At 39.3% G+C, this 20,692-nt stretch overlaps 1 protein-coding gene across 1 annotated transcript; it reads left to right on the top strand.

The window, feature by feature from the left end:
- The first annotated feature begins 256 nt into the window (after window positions 1-256).
- SLC6A19 (solute carrier family 6 member 19) lies at window positions 257-20,462 on the top strand. The gene is made up of 12 exons (XM_042869353.1): window positions 257-538; window positions 7,338-7,478; window positions 8,117-8,254; window positions 10,075-10,256; window positions 10,726-10,836; window positions 11,584-11,696; window positions 13,509-13,637; window positions 14,794-14,950; window positions 15,860-16,064; window positions 16,704-16,863; window positions 18,831-18,993; window positions 19,787-20,462. The coding sequence occupies exons 1-12, from the start codon at window positions 337-339 to the stop codon at window positions 19,994-19,996; spliced, it is 1,911 nt and encodes a 636-aa protein (XP_042725287.1). The 5' UTR covers window positions 257-336; the 3' UTR covers window positions 19,997-20,462.
- Window positions 20,463-20,692: the final 230 nt, after the last annotated feature.

A 20,692-nucleotide genomic window follows, 5' to 3' on the forward strand; every position in this document is an offset into this window, starting at 1 on the left:
GAGTGGCAATGACCTTATAAGTGATTACAGTTTATAGCCAAATTATCTCCTGAATTACATTAACTGAAATCAATGCCTTATACTAGATGAACAGACTGTTCCATAAAACCTTGGCAGATAAAGCATTAATAAGTGTTGGAGCTGACTTGGTCAATTGGATGATTTGCTGACGCTTCTTTTTACCACAGCTCTGCAGTTTCAAGTTTAGTGCCAAAGGTTCACTACATATAGCTGAAGACAGCAAATAGATGGTCTCTTTTTGTGCAGATTTCTAACTAGCTGCCTGTTTCACAAACTCCTTGCTGTGGGAGCTTTTTCAGGAAGGAAATTTAAAACATGGTGAAGTTACAGCTACCCAATCCTGGCCTGGAGGACAGGATACCTTCTCACACAGAACTTGAGGTCCTTGAGAAAGAAGAGGCAGACTCCAGACCTAAATGGGACAACAAGGCTCAGTACATGCTGACATGTGTAGGATTTTGTGTTGGCTTAGGAAACGTGTGGCGGTTTCCGTATCTCTGCCAGAGCCATGGAGGAGGTATGCCTTTAATTTATCTTAACTAATGCTGTGTGTAAGCTAGGCTTAAATTCACTTTTGGGAAACAAATAGTGGAATACTTTGTTTAGAACAGGTCAGTTCCTATAGAGACAGTGATGGTCTTCTCTAGAAGACTGTCTGATGGAGAGGTTATTTCACAGGTTGTAAACTTCCACTAAGTCATGTTGGTGACAAGAGAAAAGGGACTGTTTTTATTTTGAGAAATGATTGATGCAATCAGCTTTGTACTGTCATGTAGGCAGTATGTTTTCTCAGTTTAAAATTCTAATCATGATCCTAAATGATCTTTTCATAATAGGGTCTTCACTGGTCTTGGACTGATCTGTGAATTGCTTGTAGTGTCAGTGTGCAAATGATTTACGATATCAGCAGTAAAAGCACAAAAGTAATTGACTTTTTTTTATTATTTTTATTTTAAAGTTAGTGTTATTAAGTCATTCAAATTCTGAATATATATTGTTTACCATTTAATTTACTGTGACTTCTTAGGGTTCAAGTTAGAACTAAATGACCATATTTTAAAATTCTCTGATTTGCTGTTAGTTCTTAAAAATTACCTTAAGCTGGATCATTGCTTAAATATTATACAACAACATTAATATCCCATTGTGTCTACTTTCCCTTTGAAACAGTATTACACGTGTAGATTTGTCTCAAACCTGATTTTTCTTTAAGGGAAGCAATATGTAACTTATTTCAGATGAAAAGCTGAATTGAAATGAGCTAAATGTAGGTATGTTGACAGAGAAACTCATTTGCACGTGTTCCCCACATCTACTGCTCTAGCAAGTGATAGATTTTGGGCAACTCTTGCATGCTGAGTCAAGCTGTCAAGTTGGGGATGATGCATACAACTATACTTCAGCACCAGGAGCTTGCCATGCTCTCAACAGTTTTCTGAAAGTCTGTTCAGCCTGCTATCAAGTTGGCATCTGCATTGCACTCCAAGATATGAGTAAAGTGTTTGCTTGTTGGGAGTATTTGATCCTGAAGGAAAAAGGAGCAAATCTGTGTCTTAAAGATCCGTATTTTGAAGTAATTTTCATTAAATGTACATAGATGTTTAAGAATTGATCTTCTTAGTTGGAGTAGGGATCAAGAAGGGCTTTGTCAAGAGTTACTGATACAAACTCAGGGGCATCTGGCTACACATTATTCAGATGACTTGCAAGCATAAATGTTTTTATTACTAAGTTTTTTTAAACATTGACTGATGTTTAGGGCATACAGAGTGAGGTGAAGGTCACTTGCAGCATTGCCAGCTCTTGTAACAAAAAGGTTACAGGTTGGACAAGAAGAGTCATAGCCCTCATTCTGCAGCTTTTTCCAAGTTAACCCAGACAAAACCTTGCAGGTTGACTTGGAAGCAGGCTAATCCAGCACCTGAGATGGTTTTTACTATTTTTCAGCATTTCACTGCTGAAATATGAGGAATATGAAAAACGAGGAGAAAGGAATATCTCTGCCTGTACCAAGATTTCTCCTTACAAGGTTAAATGTTTAAATAAGGGCAGCACAGGCCCCTCAGGCGCTCCCATTCCTGTTTCCCAGGGATAGCTCCCAAATGCAGTAAGGGCAGGGCAAGAACCTGCTACCTGAAACAGCAACTGTTGGCTGTCACACATCTTGTTTGGTGTCATCTGCAGGCTGCTCAGATCTGCTGAGGCCTTGGTGCCTTACTGTCAGCAGGTGGTGTGTGAGGGGAAACATGAAGAGAAGAGACAGAGGATAAGAACAAGTCCTAAGTCATCACAGAACCATAGATTATCCCATAAAGTACATGTGGATTCAAGGTTGTGTAAGTTGCATCATGAAGATACTTTCCAAGTGTCTAGAATTGCAATCTTAGCTTCTTTGTCTTTAAAATACAAGTTACATGGATTACAGTTTGGAGCCATTTAGCACCAGTGAGATCTGCTAGCAAGGGTGTACATTTTAAGCAAGGATTCTTTAGGATTAAGTTGGATGTCCATCTCGTTTGTGAATCAGCATTTGCACATTTGATAGTCCTCATGAAATGCAAATGACGTACAGGGATTTACAAAATATATCCTTGTCATTTAATGAATTTCTTTGAAGGTGGATTTTTTTTTCAGGGGGTTGTGAAAAATTGCCTTTGTTGGAGGTACATAGGAAGACAATGTTATATAGACAACTCTTATTTTCAAATGTTTGTATTTAAATACAGAATTATTTGAGGGCTGCCTCTTCCTGCACATAAAACTGTGGTCACATTTTAACTACATCCAAACACAGAAAAAGAAACTGATGCTTACACAATTTGCTTTTGTTGCTGTAGATTATAAGTTCATATTTTTAAAAATGAACTATATTCTACTGTAAAAATAAAAAAGTACAATAGAGCATATTCCATCTTTTTAAAAGTAATGTGAGTCTTAAAATCTGTAAATACATCATTACCACTGGGAAACTGGACTTCAATACACACATGATGTAAAAGCTGCAGTGTTTGCCCCAGTGCTTTCACTCGTGTAATGAGATCGAGACTTCCTCTCATTTGATTGCTATCTCTGACATTACACATAGCTTTTGTTTAATCGTTATTGAGCAACATGTCATTTAATCAACTGTTAAACATTTTTGTTTCATCCCTGATGAGTATTATAAAAAAGAGGATGTATATTTAATGTTTAATCCATCAATAAAAATAAGTCTCTAAGTCTACAGCTCACGTATGTCTCTAGTAAACGTTGCCACTTTTTCATCTCCATGCGTGACACACTGAATGAAGTGGTGACAATGACACCAGCAGTCAATACAGGGTAGCTTCCTCGCTGGGACCGGTATTCTAACTACTGCTGAACATTCAGGATATGATAATGTAAACATCTCAGCCTGAAATTTTATCTGTGTTCCCTTTTCTGTGAAAGCCCTTTTTTTTTTTTTTTTTTTACATTAGAAAATCTTAGATTGCACTTCTTATGAAAAAAAAAAAAAAAGCAATAGTTCTACAGATGCATAGATATGTTCTGTAATACAGTACTGAAGCAGGATCAGAATGCAATATCTCAGCTGGAAGGTCTTCAGACTGGAAAGATTGCTCATTATTTATATACGTTTATAGCGTATTAATTACTATTATTGGGTAACTCTATGAAAGGCATCCTTTTTCTTTCTGTGTATGTGCAAAGAAGGTCATGGAGTCCCTTTGCTCTCTCAAGAGCATGCCATGTTTAAATACTTCTTTTACAACACATTAATAAAAATACCTCTCATATGTATCCTGAGGCCTCAGGAAATCCACTAGAAGTTGATGGAGCACTTGTGGCATGTCCTCTCACCATAGAAGATGGCTTAATATTGAGAAACTTGGAGCAGTACAACATGCTGTCCACGGAGAGAGTTCTTTGTGTATGGATAATGCTATTCCTGAATCTTATTACCTCAGAAAGTGAGGCTCAGTGTCTATCCAATCTGCTAGAGCTGGGTGAGTGGAGGTGCACTTTGCAGTTAAGATTTGCAAGAATGGCTCAGCCATGGAAAAAATGAAGCCCAAGACAGAATATAAATCAGCCTGCTTCCTATCTGAAAGTGAAAAATTGATACTACCTTTGAATGATTTCTAAAGGAAATGCTTCTAATTCTTCAGAGGATGGCCTGATCTTCCCTCTTTTGCTAGCCAAGGTGATAATTACAAAAATATATACTGTTTTTCTTGATAAGTATAAGAAACAAGTGGCCATAGGTTAAAACGACTATAAAGGCTGTTTACTTCCTTATACAACAAGATCTTTGACCATGGTGAGAATTTCTAAGTCCTTAAAAGACCTCACTGTTGCCTGATTAAGAACAGAGATTATTAGGAAATTCATCTTAGGAGAACTATGTGCTGGTCCATTCTTGTAAGTTGAGATTCAAAAGGTGAAAAGGAGTGCAAATGAGGAGTATTTGGATCAGGTAATTATACAGATACTCATGGTGGTCTACAGCCCCTTGTGAGGGAAATGGAGGGGCAGCAGTGAGCTCTGCTCTCTAGCAAACAGCAACAAGGCCCAAGGGAATGGGATAGAGATGTGTCAGGGGACGGCCAGGGTGGGGATTAGGGAAAGGTTCTGCACCTGGAGGACAATGGGCATGGAAAAGGCTGCCCAGGGTAGCTAGCACAGCCCCAAACTACAGGAACACAAGGAGTGCTTGGACAACACTTTCAGATTTGTGCATTAACTCCCATTTTGTCCTGTGTGGAGCCAGGAGCTGGTCTTGATGATTTCCTAGATCTCTTCCAGATCAGGGCATTCTGTGATTCTGTGATCCATTGCTGAGGAAGGTCTTTAGCAGAGAAAAGTGAAATTGATGTATGGTAGAAGCCTCTCCAGCAGCCAAAATGGAAACTAATAAAGCAAGATCAAGATGGAGCAGGCATACAAACTCTGTAGGGTCAAGTTGTAGACTATTATAAAGTGTCTTGAGATTCTGGTATAAAACTGAGAGAACACTCTGGAACTAAAATTGCTGGTATAAACACAGTCATATTGTCCTTGTCTCATCTTACCCTCAGGAGAGCTCTGGGACAGAGTGGGACACGAGGGCAAGTGTGAGCCAACCTGATGTGAGATAGGAGAATATGACCAGCTTTTATCTCCATACATAAATAACTTGATCTCTATGAAAGGGCAGAGGTTGTGTGTGGTGAGGCTGTCCCACTGACACTCCCATGCAGAGAAGAAGTCAGCAGGATGTACAAAGATGGATCACAGTGGTGAGAGAACACTAACCACATACACTGCATAAGTCCTACTATCTGTAAAAGCAAGAATGAAACAGTTGGGAGAAGTTACTTACAGGAATAGGGTGGAGTATCAGTTGAGTACAAACTCTCCGGAGCCAAATCTGCAAGCACTGCATGCCTTATCAGATTAAGAGGGGCCCTTAAGCGTGTATCAGATCACGTTCCAGCACACCTAAGCAAGTCTATAAAGACAAAATGGGACAGCTAATTAACTGTTCTGCATTGTTAGCAGTAGTGGGTAGCAGTAGTTCAGTTTCCCCAAGTATAGGCTGGATCACCATCCTCCATTCCTTTCTGGTGTTACAAATGTCCTGATTTTCCTCTAAAGTGAGAGAGTAACAGTCTGGGCCACCTTGATCTAACTTGTAGCTGCAAGGCTCTTGATCTTGCAAGGACTGCCTGGTCCCTGGAAAAGGGAAAAGAAGCTCAGACATGCAAAGTGGGGAAGAAAACAAATGGAATACTGTTCTCCTTCATGATAATGCCTACGTACTGCATTTACCAAATCAACAGAGTGACACAGAAGAAACTGAGAAAGAGTCAGTAGAGCTGGAATTTTAGCAAAATTCCTTACAAATATCAGTTCATTTTTTTCACTAGCAAAAACCATTCCCCAAATTATTCTTTTTGGCTCTCTTTTGAGGCCTCTTCAGTCTGTCAGTCCTGCTTTTGCAGTGATATCAAATGAGCTACAGTGATTTTGAATAGTTTTAGATTTTTAGGAAGAAGTTTTTGTGTTGCTAAATGAAACGCTCTAAAGAAGTCTGGGAAAACTGTGTCTGTACAGTTACTTTTTGAATCTTGATTCAACAAAAACATATTTTCTAGTTCATCAGTGGTTATCATTCAACCTGAGGTGTGGCATGCACATTTTCAAAGTGCTCAGCATTCTGAATAGCATTTTATGCATTTAAATGTCAGTATCAACAGTGTTTACCAAATCTTTAAAATGTAAATCAAAGATAGGTGAATAACTAGAATTGTTTGAATTCTATAAGAGTAGAAAGAAAAGGAGCATAGTTGGCTAATTTCACTGTAATAGTGACCACTTGAAACAGCAATGTTGATTTTAGCAGACTTCAGTTAAGCCCATAGAAAATTTTAATACAGATTATTTGCCATGTATGCCATTATAAAGATATACAGTGAAGCAGCTGAACATATACTATAGATCTTCCAAAAATATTCAACTGCCTTGGATTAAAAACCGTAGTTCCCATTCTTCAAATTTTCTCCATGACTTTCTATACAGTTTTCATTGCATACATAAGGAAAAAGTCAACAGGTACCCAAACATGAGCAGTTCATATGGCGTTATGCATTTTTTTTGTTCATGTTCCTGTATTATTTACCATCTGTGATTGGAAGCTGATGATAGTTTGTAATGACATTTAGCTATAACTCTATTAAGACACAGTTTTCAAGCATTTGCCTCTGCACTTTGGTATTCCAGTGTGGTGTTTTATGTTATCTCCATGTCTGCGGAGCACTTTATTAAGAAAAAAAATGAACAAGGATTAAACTCTGAACTTCAGATCTCTCCTACTAAAGCATAACACTTGTTTTATACAGTTTTCAGGAAGAGTTATTGGCCATTTTATGGAGACAACCTTATTGGGGCTGGCACCTTGCTCCATGCTCCTGCCTAATCGTTCTTAGCTCATTCAACAACAACTACTTATAATTTGGATGATTCACGGTTATAAAACTTTTACAGAAAAAAATGAAAGTCATTCCAGGAAAGTAATAGTCTTACCTTCATTGCCAATCCAAAGGTGGCTCCTTCAGAGTTTAACCTTGGAAGTGAATAATTTAGGTGTGTGTTTGCCACTTGGGAAGAATAACAATTCCCATCTGGAATCACACACACAGTGAGGTTTCCTGCTTGGACATTATTCAAAGGCATTGTAGATAAATTAGAGAAGGGTTTCCACAACTCACTGTTCGAAAACCCAGAAGAACTGAAGTTTGTGCTTTACTGTTGTATGTCAGTGACAGGAAGCTTTTTTTTTTTCTTGTCCATTACAGGAGCCTTTATGATCCCTTTCCTGATTTTGTTGATTCTGGAGGGTATCCCCCTGCTTCATCTTGAGTTTGCCATTGGTCAAAGGCTAAGGAAAGGCAGTGTGGCAGTTTGGAGTTCCATTCACCCTACCCTGAAAGGTGTTGGTAAGTCTGATGAGAATATAAAAAGCCACATAATAAAGCACTAGAACTAAGAACAAAGCTTCAGACTTTTCTTGTAGTGTGCCATATTCTGGTTGGATCAAACGGTCGCCAGAGGAACTTTCCAACCTGGACCATGACACTCTGTGATTCTGTGATCGTCACACACTTGAAAGGGATACAGACAGTTAAGATCACCGATGCAACAACTGTGTCTGTTAATCAATTACAAAAGATATTGCATGTGGAATTTTTCTAAATTCTTCAGAACCTAATTGCTCTCAGGACCTAATCATTAGCATTTACTCTCTCACAGAGAAGTCACCACAGGTTACTGGGGAGCAAATGGAGAAGGAGAGATACTAACTTGATTCCTACAGCTTTTCACAGGCTTTGCCTTCTGGCAGCTGAACATTCCATAAAAATAAGATTAGTTCACACACCTCTACCTACCTCTGTGGTGACACTGGAGGAGAAAGACAATCTGGGTCACATTTAGGAAAAATTCAGTTGATCTGTACATATACTTAGCTTCTCAGATTTCCTAGATATCAAAAGGCAAAACTGTGAATAGGAACTGTCCTCACTGGTGGGAGTTAATCTGCCCATAAACTTGGCTCCTAACTTCTGTTGTTTTTCAGGCATAGCAGCAATGTGTGTATCTTTCCTGGTGAGTTTATATTACAATACTATCATTGCCTGGGTAATGTGGTATTTCTTCAACTCCTTCCAAGAGCCCCTGCCTTGGAGTACCTGTCCTCTCACTGATAACAGAACAGGTATGTTCTATGAAATGTTGCATTTTGCCTCATAGCACATTTATTTGTCTGCAGCAACCAGACTAATGAGGGCTTTTTCTGTAAGACAACAGTAAGACAGGCCAATACTGTCAGGAATATTGGGCTATTTTAATATTTGTGTTCTGTAAAAATGCACACTATATAAAGATCGATATTTAATCTTTGAGGCCAGCATGGATGCTTTACATGAGACTTTGAAGCTGAAGTCACTGGAAAGATTTTGACAGATGTATTTACATTCAGAATATCCATAAAGTGCAAGTTTAGCATAAGCATTAACATTTTCCAGATTTAAATGTGGCCCTTCGTAACTCACATATGCCAGCCTGATTGAAATACTGCTGAATAGCACTTCCATGTTTCTTACAGCAGTTATCAATGCTAATATTAAGTAGCAGAGATACTGTGAAATGGCAAAGTAATCTCATTAATAATTTGGATTTACAAAAAAAGAAGAAAAAAAAAAGCTAATTATATTTTGAATCTTCAATCTGTAACCAGGAGTAAAATGGATAATTTGTTCTCCGTACTGATTTAAAATAGTGCTGAGAGTTTCAAAGCAATCTGTAAGTTATGAAACAGTGTCTACATATTGTAGTCAGCTTTGAGCTTCTCACCTGAACAGAAATGTAAATCACTGATAAAAATGTGGGAGGAAATATAAAGGTTTTGTCTATACCAGTGAGAGATGCCAAGACAGCAGGTTTCACGTACACAATGCAAAAATCAATTTCAGTCCCTGTTTGTGCTCTCCCATTTCTTTACCAAAAGCCCTTTCATAGCTCATTGAAAAGAAAAAGAAATGAAGAAGAAAACATATGCATGATCTACATTAAATATCATTGTCTCATGACATGTGAGCAACTTTGTTGTTCACAACCAGCCCTGCACAAGATTGCATGGAGCAATGGAGCAGGTTGTTCCCATGGATCAGTGAGCGGCTCTTTAGGGCTGCACTCCTCTTCTCCAGCATCATGCAAGGTCAGGGCATGGCAGAGCATTGCACGGCTCAGCGTCTTGCAGGCAGCTGGAAGTCCAGCTTAGAATCATAGGATCATAGAATATCCCAAGTTCAAAGGGATGCATAAGGATCATGGAGTTCAACTCCTGGACTCCAACTTGAGCTGACAAGTCCATAAATGATGCCCTACAAGGCAGAAGGATGAAGTACTGCTGACTGGTGGGAGGTGAAGAGCCCTCAGGCTGCAGGAGGCTGTAGGCAGGTGCCCAGACTTTACCAGGCAAGACACAGCAGAGTGTACATTGAAAGCCCAAAGCAGTTCTTTGGCTTGTTTTTTTTTTTTGGTTGGTTTTGGTGTTCTTTGAGATGAAGCGTGAAAAGTGCACAGCCATTATAAAGGTCATCCTAGCTACTTTTCTTCTGCATAAAAAAATAATCCATTCAATATACATGCATGTATTCTCATAAGTCCTCTACTTATTTTCCTTGGCACAAGAGGATTCTAATTGCATTTGTAGGAAGAAACAAAAAGCATATAGAAGGAAGAATCTTTGAAAGAGCTTCAAAGAATGGTTGAATTAGCCATGGATCAATCCTCTCACTTTAACTAATAACAATGACAAGACATGAAGAATGACTAAGAAATAACAATGACAACTGTACCCCTGTTAAATAATACTCTTTTTGAAAATTTAAAATCTGTTTAGCAATGAAAATTTTAAGGTCTGTTTAGCAATGAAATCTTTCAACAACAAATTAGTTGACTTTACATAGTACAGTTTTGAACACCGGTATTTATTATTTAACCTGCAGAATGACCGTAATTTTGTGGTTACAGATTACATAGAAGAATGTGCCAAGAGCTCTCCCGTGGATTATTTCTGGTACAGAGAAACATTAAACACCTCCACTTCTATTGAAGATTCAGGCACTATACAGTGGTGGCTTCTGTTATGCTTAACATGCGCATGGGGCATACTGTATGTGTGCACAATCAGAGGCATTGAAACAACAGGAAAGGTACTCTATTTTGTTTTATATGAAACAGATGACTTTCATTATGCTGTTGTGAGACCTTATTCACACGGATCTGAACACAGTGTAGAAACTGCCTGTTTCTTGACTGAATGCATGTCTAAAATTTCAGGTGTCATCATAGGGTACGTTTTTTGAAGGAGAAAGCTGAATGAGATGGAAATTGATCTGATTTAACCTGATTTTATTGATGTGGACATTGGCTTGAGCAGCTCAGCTTCCTTGTCCATAGAGACTCTAGAATAAGAGTCTTTAAGTATCACCACCTTAACGTTAACGTTTGCAGGATTGAGGCACTTGCCTTTTGCTGACCATTTTCTTCAAAACATATCTGTACAAATTTACCTGGGTGTGTGCCAGTCCTTGATATCATCTGTGCAAGTAAACATTATTCTGAGACGCCCTCAGCTAAGTGCTTCATTCTAAGTGTTTTATTTACATACTCCTTGTGCAGGCCGTGTATATAACATCGACTCTTCCATACCTTGTGCTTACCATTTTTCTAATCCGTGGCTTGACACTGAAAGGATCAGTCAATGGAATCGTGTTTCTCTTCACTCCAAACGTAAGTCACTGCTTAGTCCATGCCGTATCGAAACCACGATGGAGTTCTCTCTGTAATTAACAACTGAGTGAAAACGAATCTCCTCTGGTCGTGCCTTTCTGGCTGACCCTCAGGCATCTTAAAAGCCTTGATTCCGACAGGTGAATCAGATGTAAAACATACACAGACACATGTATACTCTCTCCCCATCTCCTCCATCAAAACCTGTTATAAAAAATGGAAGGATCATTGCAGATATGCAAGGGAGCTCTTTCAAGGGAGCTTGCTTTCTTTTCCAGGGATGCCTGGCATTCTAGTTAAGGGTGAGTCTAGATTGAAGGCACAAATCACATAGCTGGGAGGAAAACCATCTAATTGGGATAGCTGTACAAAAGAACTACTAGGATGGTTTAACTGTGCAACAGATTTTAAACAAAATTTGAAAAGATTTTCATGTTTGATGAGCAGACCTCTGAGTGGTCACTGCTAATGCAAAATAATGACCTTTCTGAAATGGGCATGGCAACTGTCAGCTATTTACTAGAAAGTCAATTGTTTATCAGTTTTCAAAATACTTGTAGAAAACCTGCAGATAGGCTTGCATTTGAGGGGAAAAAAAGAAAAAAAAAGTAAGTATGATGAAAGAACAGACAATTTTTACACTCTTCAAAAATGTAAGCACTGCATGTCTGACATTCTTGTTGTTTTAAATTCCTCATACTCAGCCTAACTAGAAATGTTACATAGACTGTATGTCTGATGCCCCAGGTTACTGAGCTGGCTAACCCAGTGACATGGCTGGATGCGGGTGCACAGGTGTTTTACTCTTTCTCCCTGGCCTTTGGAGGCCTCATTTCATTCTCCAGTTACAACCCTGTTCAGTAAGTATTCAGGCAAAAGCCATTTTTTACATGACTATTTAATTCTTTCAAAAGAAGCCTATCCACTTTGGCCCTACTGTTATGCAGTAATCATGAGACTGGGACACCATCCTGTCTACCAGGTAAGGCACAACTTGTCTTTCTGATCCTGCTCTCAGGAGCCAAAGATTCCAGGTCCAAGGGCTGGCTGACTTCCTAAAGAACAACAGTGTGGGTCATGTTAGAAAGCAGGGACTGGCTACGTGCCACAAGGCGGGAGCATGGCTTTGCTATTCCTTTTCACACAGCTAATGTTACATGCATTTCAAAGCAATTCACAGATGACAGCTGTAATCTTTTGATAAGGGATTAGAAGAGGTATTTAGGAATTTTTAAATTCAGATTCAGTCGCTTCCTTTGTGCATGAGATGGGGCCAAGAAAGAGATGGAGTACAAACACTCTTCACCCAGGGACTAACCCAACCAGCAAATTATGATGTAGTGCTGCATTCTGCCTCCCAAAATATTGGAGCAGCCATCAATGCTTCTTAGTGCCTGCCATCCTTTCATCATTGTCTTTTTGAAAGGCAAACTTCATGGCATTCTCTGAGCCCAATATTACTGACAAATATCTCCAAATTACCACAGTTTAGTGCAAGCTTTTGTTTGCTTTTTCCTCTTGGCTGATTTCAAACCCAAATCTTTCACCTTGCAGCAGAATACTCTACTTGTGTCCTACAATAATATGTGCATGCATACATGCATGTGAGGCACAAATGCAACTGGTTTGGTTGCATTTGTGTCGAGGAGGAGCCTGAGCATCTCACCTTCTCTGAAAGAAAGAAATACATTATATAAGCCTGTCTCACGATACAGTGAAAAAAATGACAGCAGAAATGGCAGAGAACTTCAACCCAGTGCCCTCAACCACTTACATACCTTCTTGCAGTGCTATGAATCAGGAAAGATCACAAGTCTTTGCTGGCTTTCGTCGCCTCTCGAAGGTGATCATAAAATTAAATATGACAACATCAGATTAATCCCAATAGCCCTGCCTTGTCCAAGAGAAATACAATAACCAGAGTTTTATAGCCTTCTAATAAAACCATTAACTAATTTCATATTGATTCTTTACCTATCCTCTCAGATGAAAGTCTCTTCCTGGCTATGTGGATTTTCCATCTCAGCACAGACAAGAGGAGAAATGTCTGCAGCAGAAAAGTCTTTACAAGGCAATTTAGCTTTCTCAGCAGAATAAATTACCTCTCCCACTTTCTCAGCCTACCATTCCCATAGTATTTCCAAAGTTTGGAGACATTTTGAGCCATCTTGCATCCAACGGTCAAACAAAACTCTTCCAAAATACTGTTGGCTACTGTATCTTCACCATACTACAGTTTACTGGAAGCTTTTGTTTGCTTTTTCCTCTTGGCTGATTTCACACCCACATCTTTCACCCTGCAGCAGAATACTCTACCTGCATCCTACAATATGTGCATGCATACATGCATGTGAGGCACAAAGAGGAGGAGACATACTTTTTTGCTCCTCCTGTTCCACTTGCCATGGAAGTTAGAAAAAAACAGAGGCAATTATTCCTTATGCACAGGGTTATTTGAGGGGGAAAAAAAAAGAAAAAAGAAAAGCATAGCTATTAGTTTGCTTAAGGCACTGAGTTTGAATTCACTAAATCTATCTTTAGCAGCTGCATTACAGTAACCTTAGAGCCCATACTGATGTACAAAAGCATCTGTAAACTACTTTTCTGTTCGTCTTGGTAGCCAGTTTTGGGGATGCATTTGAAATCCACTGTCTCTTCTCTCTGAATTGCAGCAATAACTGTGAGAAAGATGCTGTGATTATCTCTGTGATCAATGGTTTCACATCCATCTATGCAGCGACTGTCATATACTCCATCATTGGATTCAGAGCCACAGAAAGATATGATGACTGTTTCAACACGTAAGTTATTGAAAAAGCAGAGTATCCAGATGTTTGTTTGGCTGAAGCACTTCTCTTAGCATGACCATAACGCCTCTATCATTTCTGAGTAATTACAGCTCACAAACACGTGCTTTTGGACCACCCGCTACCCCCCAAAAAAACAAAAGAACCTCACAGGGAGTGATAATTGTATGAGCTACTTCATTTCCTACATAGATGTTGTATAAGCAATCACATTTTACATTATTCCTCAGCGTTTCCAAAAGTAACAGGGGAGGTCATTCTGTATTTGAATGGTGGTGGCTTTTTTCCCTGAAACACCTGAGATATAACTGCAGTTAATGTGAATATCTGCAAACATCAAGGCAGATTCAGTTCATGACACATTTTTTTCATCAGAACACACTATAATACCTACAGTTTTAGAGTGAAATGAAATAATGCTGAGAAATGGCCACATCTGGACTACAGTGTAGGCACTTAATTACTGCTAGTGACTCTGCATGCTACACAATTACCCAGAGCTAGAGTAACTAATCTTCCCATTTTACTTCATTTAATCTTTATCAAACACAGAAAAATTGTGCAGCAACTTTGCTAAAAATTGCAGAATTCAGAATTATCTCTGTCAGCTGAGCCAGTGCATGGCATAGATGCAATATAACCTTAGTCAGTTCCACATTTACTCTGCTTGTCACAGAGGTACCTAATTTCAATGGAGAAACTGAGTCTCCTTTCTCAGATGGGCTGCCAGGTGTCACAGGTACCAGTTAGCTCTGCCATACCCAGCTGGGAAAGTCCATGATGTGTAACTGCAAGCACCTGACACAACCCCAAGAGCTTCCCAGGCTAAACGGCTAAGCACATCCATTTGCAGTGCAAAGAGGAGCAGCCAGCTGTTGTAGGGATCTCCGAAGTGTCTGATCCCTTCAGCTGTGATCTGGGTCCTGAAAGACATCACTGGGCTCATGTGGGAAAAAGAAAGGAAGAATTTCACTTGTGTGAAACCACTGGACTCCCCAATTTCCTAATCTGATCCCGAGCAGCAAAAGCTTTGATTCCTTTGAAACTTCTTTATGAAAGACATTGTGCTCTTAATAACTCAAGGATGAAAATGAATTCTGAGGGTGTTACAAATAAGCACTTTCAAAATACCTGTATCTCACTTTTACAGAAATATTCTTACCTTGATAAATGCATTTGATTTGCCAGAGGGCAATGTAACCCAAGATAACTTTGAGCAAATGCAGCAGCTGTGCAACATGACTGATCCTGTCACTTTTGCAAGCCTTAATTTTGAAACCTGTGATCTGAAAAGTTTATTAAGTGAGGTAAGTTTTACACTATATCTCATACCGATACCACTTATATTGCAAAAACTGTAGTAACATTTTTACTTTTATTCAATTAGCATTTTTCATTATGAGTGTGGGTGAGTTTTTTTGGTATTGCATTTTTTTTTTCTTTAATTATATTTCTACTCACTGTGGTTTGCTTGGAATGCTCTTGGGCGAAATGTTTACTTCTGTTTATTCCAAAGAATATTGTTTTGCTTTTGAAGAGAAAGGCATTTTAAAAGCAGTTCAACTCCTCTGAAAAGTCCTTTCAAATATGGCCTGGTGTAGCTGCTTGCTGCTGTTTTGACATTTCTATACAGCTACTGGCTGCAGCTATGGTGGCAGCTTCTGGCACATGTGATGTACAAACAGCTTTCCCAATGGTCATAAAAGCTTCTTTTGGCTTATATCATCCTTTGATGAACAGTTCATCACTGCTACCACTTTCCACCACAGTCTCACTTAGTAGTAGTGCTTTATGGATGGCAGAACTATGCTAGGATAAACAGGTAATCAAGGCTAACTTGGAATTATAGAATCACAGAATGGTTTGGGCTGAAAGGGACCTCAAAGTTCAACCACTGCCACGGGCAGGGCTGCCCCCCACCATTTCAGCTGCCCAGGGCCCCATCCAACCTGACCTTGAGCGCCTCCAGGGATGGGGCACCACAGCTTCTCTGCATTGGAAATGAAATCATACAGCTTTTTGTTTTTTGGTTCCATGAAACAGGACTTGTATTATAATTACAGTGAATACATGGCTGCATTTGGAGATCTTTGTGAAAAAAAAAAGAAAGTATAATTATTGTTGCATGCTGTAGCATACACCAACTCCAGTGAATACAGATGTACATTTGTGATGTTAGTGAAGCTAATTTTTGAAGCTTCTGAAATCTTACACAGGGAGTTGAAGGAACTGGCTTAGCCTTTATTGTCTTCACTGAAGCTATCACCAAGATGCCTGTCTCACCTCTGTGGTCCATCCTCTTCTTCATCATGCTCTTCTGCCTGGGTTTGTCATCTATGTTTGGAAATGTAGAAGGTGTGCTTGTACCTTTACAAGATCTCAAAGTCGTACCCTCTAAATGGCCTAAGGAACTCATTACAGGTAAGTGCTTTATCAGAGACAAGTGATCTCCACCCCCCTCAATTAGCAACTGATATGCTAAAAAATGCAGTGCTACCCAAACAGATTTATGGGCAAGTTTCTCCTAAAACTGATAAAAAATTTGGGGTATATATATATGTATATATATCGATAAGCATACACATATATATATATGCAGAAAAGTTTCAGTGAGGCTTTATTCAGTCTAAAATCAAGTACTGCCCAAAAATGGAAACAAAGGGCCTTCCCTTAGTCCTTGAGTCATAAAGCCCATAGCAGTGCCATGTGAGGAATCTTCTGGAATAGAAGGTATTCTGAGCTTGAGCACTTTGTGTCAGATACCCAGAAAATGCCCTGCTTCTATTCAAGGGGATGTGTCTCAGTTCTCTACCAGTCTTGTTCTCAGTTGCCTAGCAGGCACTTTTCCTCTGGAAGCCTTCCAGAAGGTGATGTAGTTCCTCAGCAGCAGTGGCTGCCCTGCTCACCTGGACATGGCCACAATGTTCTGATACAAGCAACTCCTCAGCACCCACAAGGAACCCAGAAGCCCACCACTAGTTTCACTAGTTTTTTGTTGATTCTTTGGTTACTTTTGGTTTTGTGTCTAAATGTACTGCTGTTTTGTATTGTTTTTCACAGGTATCATCTGCGCAGGGTCTTACTTGATAGCTTTCATTTTTGTCCTGAGGTCTGGCAATTACTGGCTTGCTCTATTCGACAGTTTTGCTGGCTCCATTCCTTTGCTAATAATTGCCTTCTGTGAGATGTTTGCAGTTGTCTACATTTATGGAGTAGACAGGTATGAAACACAAGTTAAACATCACTAGCCAGTAGTGTATATATTGAGTAGTTGTATAGCTGCAGTCCTGCTGTAACACAGTGCACATCATTTCTGTTATAGAAGTCACTGGAATTATGCAACTGTAGTTTAGGGTGGCTTGTATGATTTAGGTTTCTAAAAAAATTCTCAACAAGAAGAAATGATGCTTTGTTAGGGATTTGGTGAGGATTTTTGTTTGTATATGAAAGATATAGACTCTTTCATTAATGCACTGGTGACAGATAATCCTCTGTAACAATCAGCTAAAATAAATACGTTCCTAAAATGCTAGAAGGGAATATCAAGCATTACCAAGTGCCCTAGAGTGCATAAATGCCACTGTAACTCCTTAATGTTGTAAATATCATTTACAGTAAACCTTTATCAGAAGAACTGCATAAAATATTTCATTAGCAGAAGCAAAGCATAAGCACGCTGGCACTGAGCTAAAAGCTTAGAACACAGGTATATTCCAGGATTGTTTAAAGCAAATGCCAGATGTTACTGCCCAAAGCAGGCATCGCCATGCAGATTACAGATACTGCTTTACAACAGGATTCTAATCCAAGGCTACCGAGATATGTTCCTGTTAGACTCAAGACCTTATCAATTCCAGCAGCAAGTAATTATCCTAGCAACTTTTTAGAGACTTAGAAAGTTCAACTTCTCCATCTGCCCATTCATAATTAATACATAAGAAATAAATACATTAAAAAAAAAGTGTAAAGCCTTCAGTCACTCATAGGTTCTTGCTCAAATCTGTATCAGCCCAAGCTGTGCTGCTCCTAGCGATGGGCAAAGGACCTCTGGCCCCTGTTCCCACACTGAGACTTTAATGCTGCGTGAGGAGGTGAGAGTCTGCTTAGATAAATTAGCTCCCTGTCTCAGCTCCTCATCACCATGTTCCACACACACTGGTGGGCTCTCCGGCCTCCAAAGCCCTGAGTCTTCCACAAGATGCGGTCCTGCCTTGGCAGGAGCTGTGTAGAATGCTCCATCTGCATCCCTCAGAGCTTGGCAGGCAAGACAGAGCACTCTCCGCAGAGGGACAGAGGACATTCATTCAGGGAAAGGAAGGAAGTGGATCCAAATCTGGATCTGAAAATTCTATTCAGGAATGCTGATTAGATCCCAACCAAGCTTCTTTAGTTTTGTTGGCTAATTTGGCTTTCGTGTGTGGCTGCAGGGGACCATGTGTGCCTAGCTAGGGAAGATAAAGGAATAATAGAGGCCTCAAACTGCCAAACTAGTTTTTATTTAATAGTGTGTGCACATAGCACTGCATTATGTGTGGGGGTCATAAACAGGGTTCAGGATTGTGCTCACAATATCTGCAATACAGGGATGGATTCTTCTTGGGAGAACATATTTGTTCCATTTTCTACTGTGTGCTCAGTGCTTAACCTGAATGACATATTTCTAGGTGCCCTTAATGAGCAAGTATGAAGATGAAATACTACTCAAACCAAGAAAACTGATAGAAATCCAAATTAAGCAAGCATTATCCACAGAATGTAATTTTAAAAATTATTCCAACTTGCTTCTTTGGAATACTGTGTCTTTCCTTTTAATCGATGCAGCTCTGAGATGCTTACAAAAAAACCCAACCCTGAAACAACTACCTGAAACTCCACCTACACTACCTCTTATTCTGAAACTATTTCATATATGCTTCACAGAACTCTTGAAGAAAGTACCTTTCCAAAAATAATTTTCCTACCTTACTTTCGGGAAGTATGAATTAGAAACTTATAATTACAGTAATCTCTCCCCAGATTCAGGCTGTGTGGGTCCATCTTGGGTGTCAATGTCAGTCCTCCACTCACACAGACATCAGCAAAGTATGGGGAAGCACGGTTGAGTGTCACTTGAACTCTCCTGCTTCTGGGCCTGCTTTTGATCCTTACGTATTTTTATTGTCCTGAAGTTCCTGTTCTTGCTCCTAGGTTTAACAAGGATATTGAGTTCATGATTGGACACAAGCCCAATATATTCTGGCAGGTAACCTGGAGAGTTATCAGTCCTCTCATTATGTTAGTTATCTTCTTATTTTATTTTGTGGTGAAAGTCAATGAAGAACTGCTCTACAGTGTTTGGAATCCTGAATATGTAAGTATAAAAAACCAAAATATTTATTTAGAATTACTTGGTATCTCCTTCTTCAATGTAAGAGTCATAGTCAGTTATATTCATCTTTCATCTCAAATAGGTTTCAGATTAAAAAAAAAAAAAAAGTTAAAATACAAAATTAATAATAAAAGAGTAGCACTTAAAAAAATAAGTCCTAAATTCAGCTTTACTGAAGTGAACAAAACCCTCAACCATTAATCCAATTTTGAGTGGGGCCTCAACAGGACCACTTCAACAGATGTCTGTTGCACGGTAGGAAGCATAGAAGAGCTGGAAACATCATGAATTTTCTGTGTTGACAAAAGACCATGTCTGTGAAAGCATTTTGTATTGGTTACTGTGTCCATCTAAAAGCACAGAACAGCAACGGTGCTGGTTACTCATCACCGACTGAAGAAATTAATATTCTCCTAACCGGATTTCTTCTTTCGTCTTCTAAATATACTTGCATCATTTAAATTACAGCACTAAATCACCTACTTTTCCTTTCTTCCTCTTGAAGAACAATAGGCTGTATGTGGTACCAGGACAACAGAATAAAAACAAAGATGAGGGGTTCATCATTTTCTGCAGGACTTCATCTCCTCCTTGCTTATCTGTTTTTCTCTTCTCTGGCCTTATGAAACTGGAAACTGCTCTTGAATCAGCAAATCCATGTGCCCTTGTGGCTAACTGCTGCTGCAGTACTGTTTCTCTTCTGTTAAAATACTGAATGCACATATTTTCAGGTATTTGCTCCTCTCACTTCATATAACTTGCTTTATTCTTTCAGGAAGAGTTCCCAAAACCACAGAAGATTGGATATCCTGGCTGGGTCTATGTTATTATTGTAATCATCGCTGGTGTGCCTAGTTTGATCATCCCTGTCTTTGCCATCTACAAAGCCATCAGAAATTGCTGTCAGAAGAGAAGTGATCGTACAGGCCTTATAAGCTCAATATCTGAGACGTCTGTTAATGGCAACTTAAAGAATTCAGCATAAAAGCATGTAAAAATGTGGAAGAATGCCTTGCTAAGAAAGCCAAAAGATTTTCTTTAAAGAATTCAGAATCAAATTTATTGCCATAAAAGGATAACTACGTGTTGTTTCTACGTAAGCGCTTGCTTACTTAGGAATGCAAGGTACAGTGAAGAAGTGATAGCTTGGATCCTGGGAGCCACATTTGCAAAACAGGCCAAATAATTTCTCCTGCTTCTGGTTTTGAAGCCAGTTTGTTTGAAACTGGCTTGGAGGACTCTGTCTGGGGATGCACTGCGCTTGGCAAGCTTTAAGTGACTCTTCCCTGTCTAAACATTCTGGTTGGGTGACCAATCTGAAGGGTAATTTATACTGACTTCTATTGCACGTTAAATTGTTTTTACTTTACATGCCACTGTGTTGCACAAAGCCACCACTATTATATCTCATTCAGAAGTTAAAAATATTTAATAAAAACATTTCTAAGAACTAGACAGATTGATTCATGTATAATTCTGGGTATTTTATTATTCTCCTGTCCAAGTTCCTAGCAGCCTCAAGTTGCACCACAGGAGGCTTATATTGGACATCAGGAAGGATCTCTTCACAGAGAAAGAGATCAGTCATTGGACAGGGCTGCCCAGGGAGGTGATGAAGTCCCTGCTCCTGGAGGTATTTAGAAGATATGTGGCCATGACACTAAGGGACATGGTTTAGTGA

Source organism: Lagopus leucura, unplaced genomic scaffold (assembly GCF_019238085.1).
Source record: "Lagopus leucura isolate 7727_CA_CO unplaced genomic scaffold, USGS_WTPT01 Super-Scaffold_100002, whole genome shotgun sequence".
Classification (NCBI taxonomy): Eukaryota; Metazoa; Chordata; class Aves; order Galliformes; family Phasianidae; genus Lagopus; species Lagopus leucura.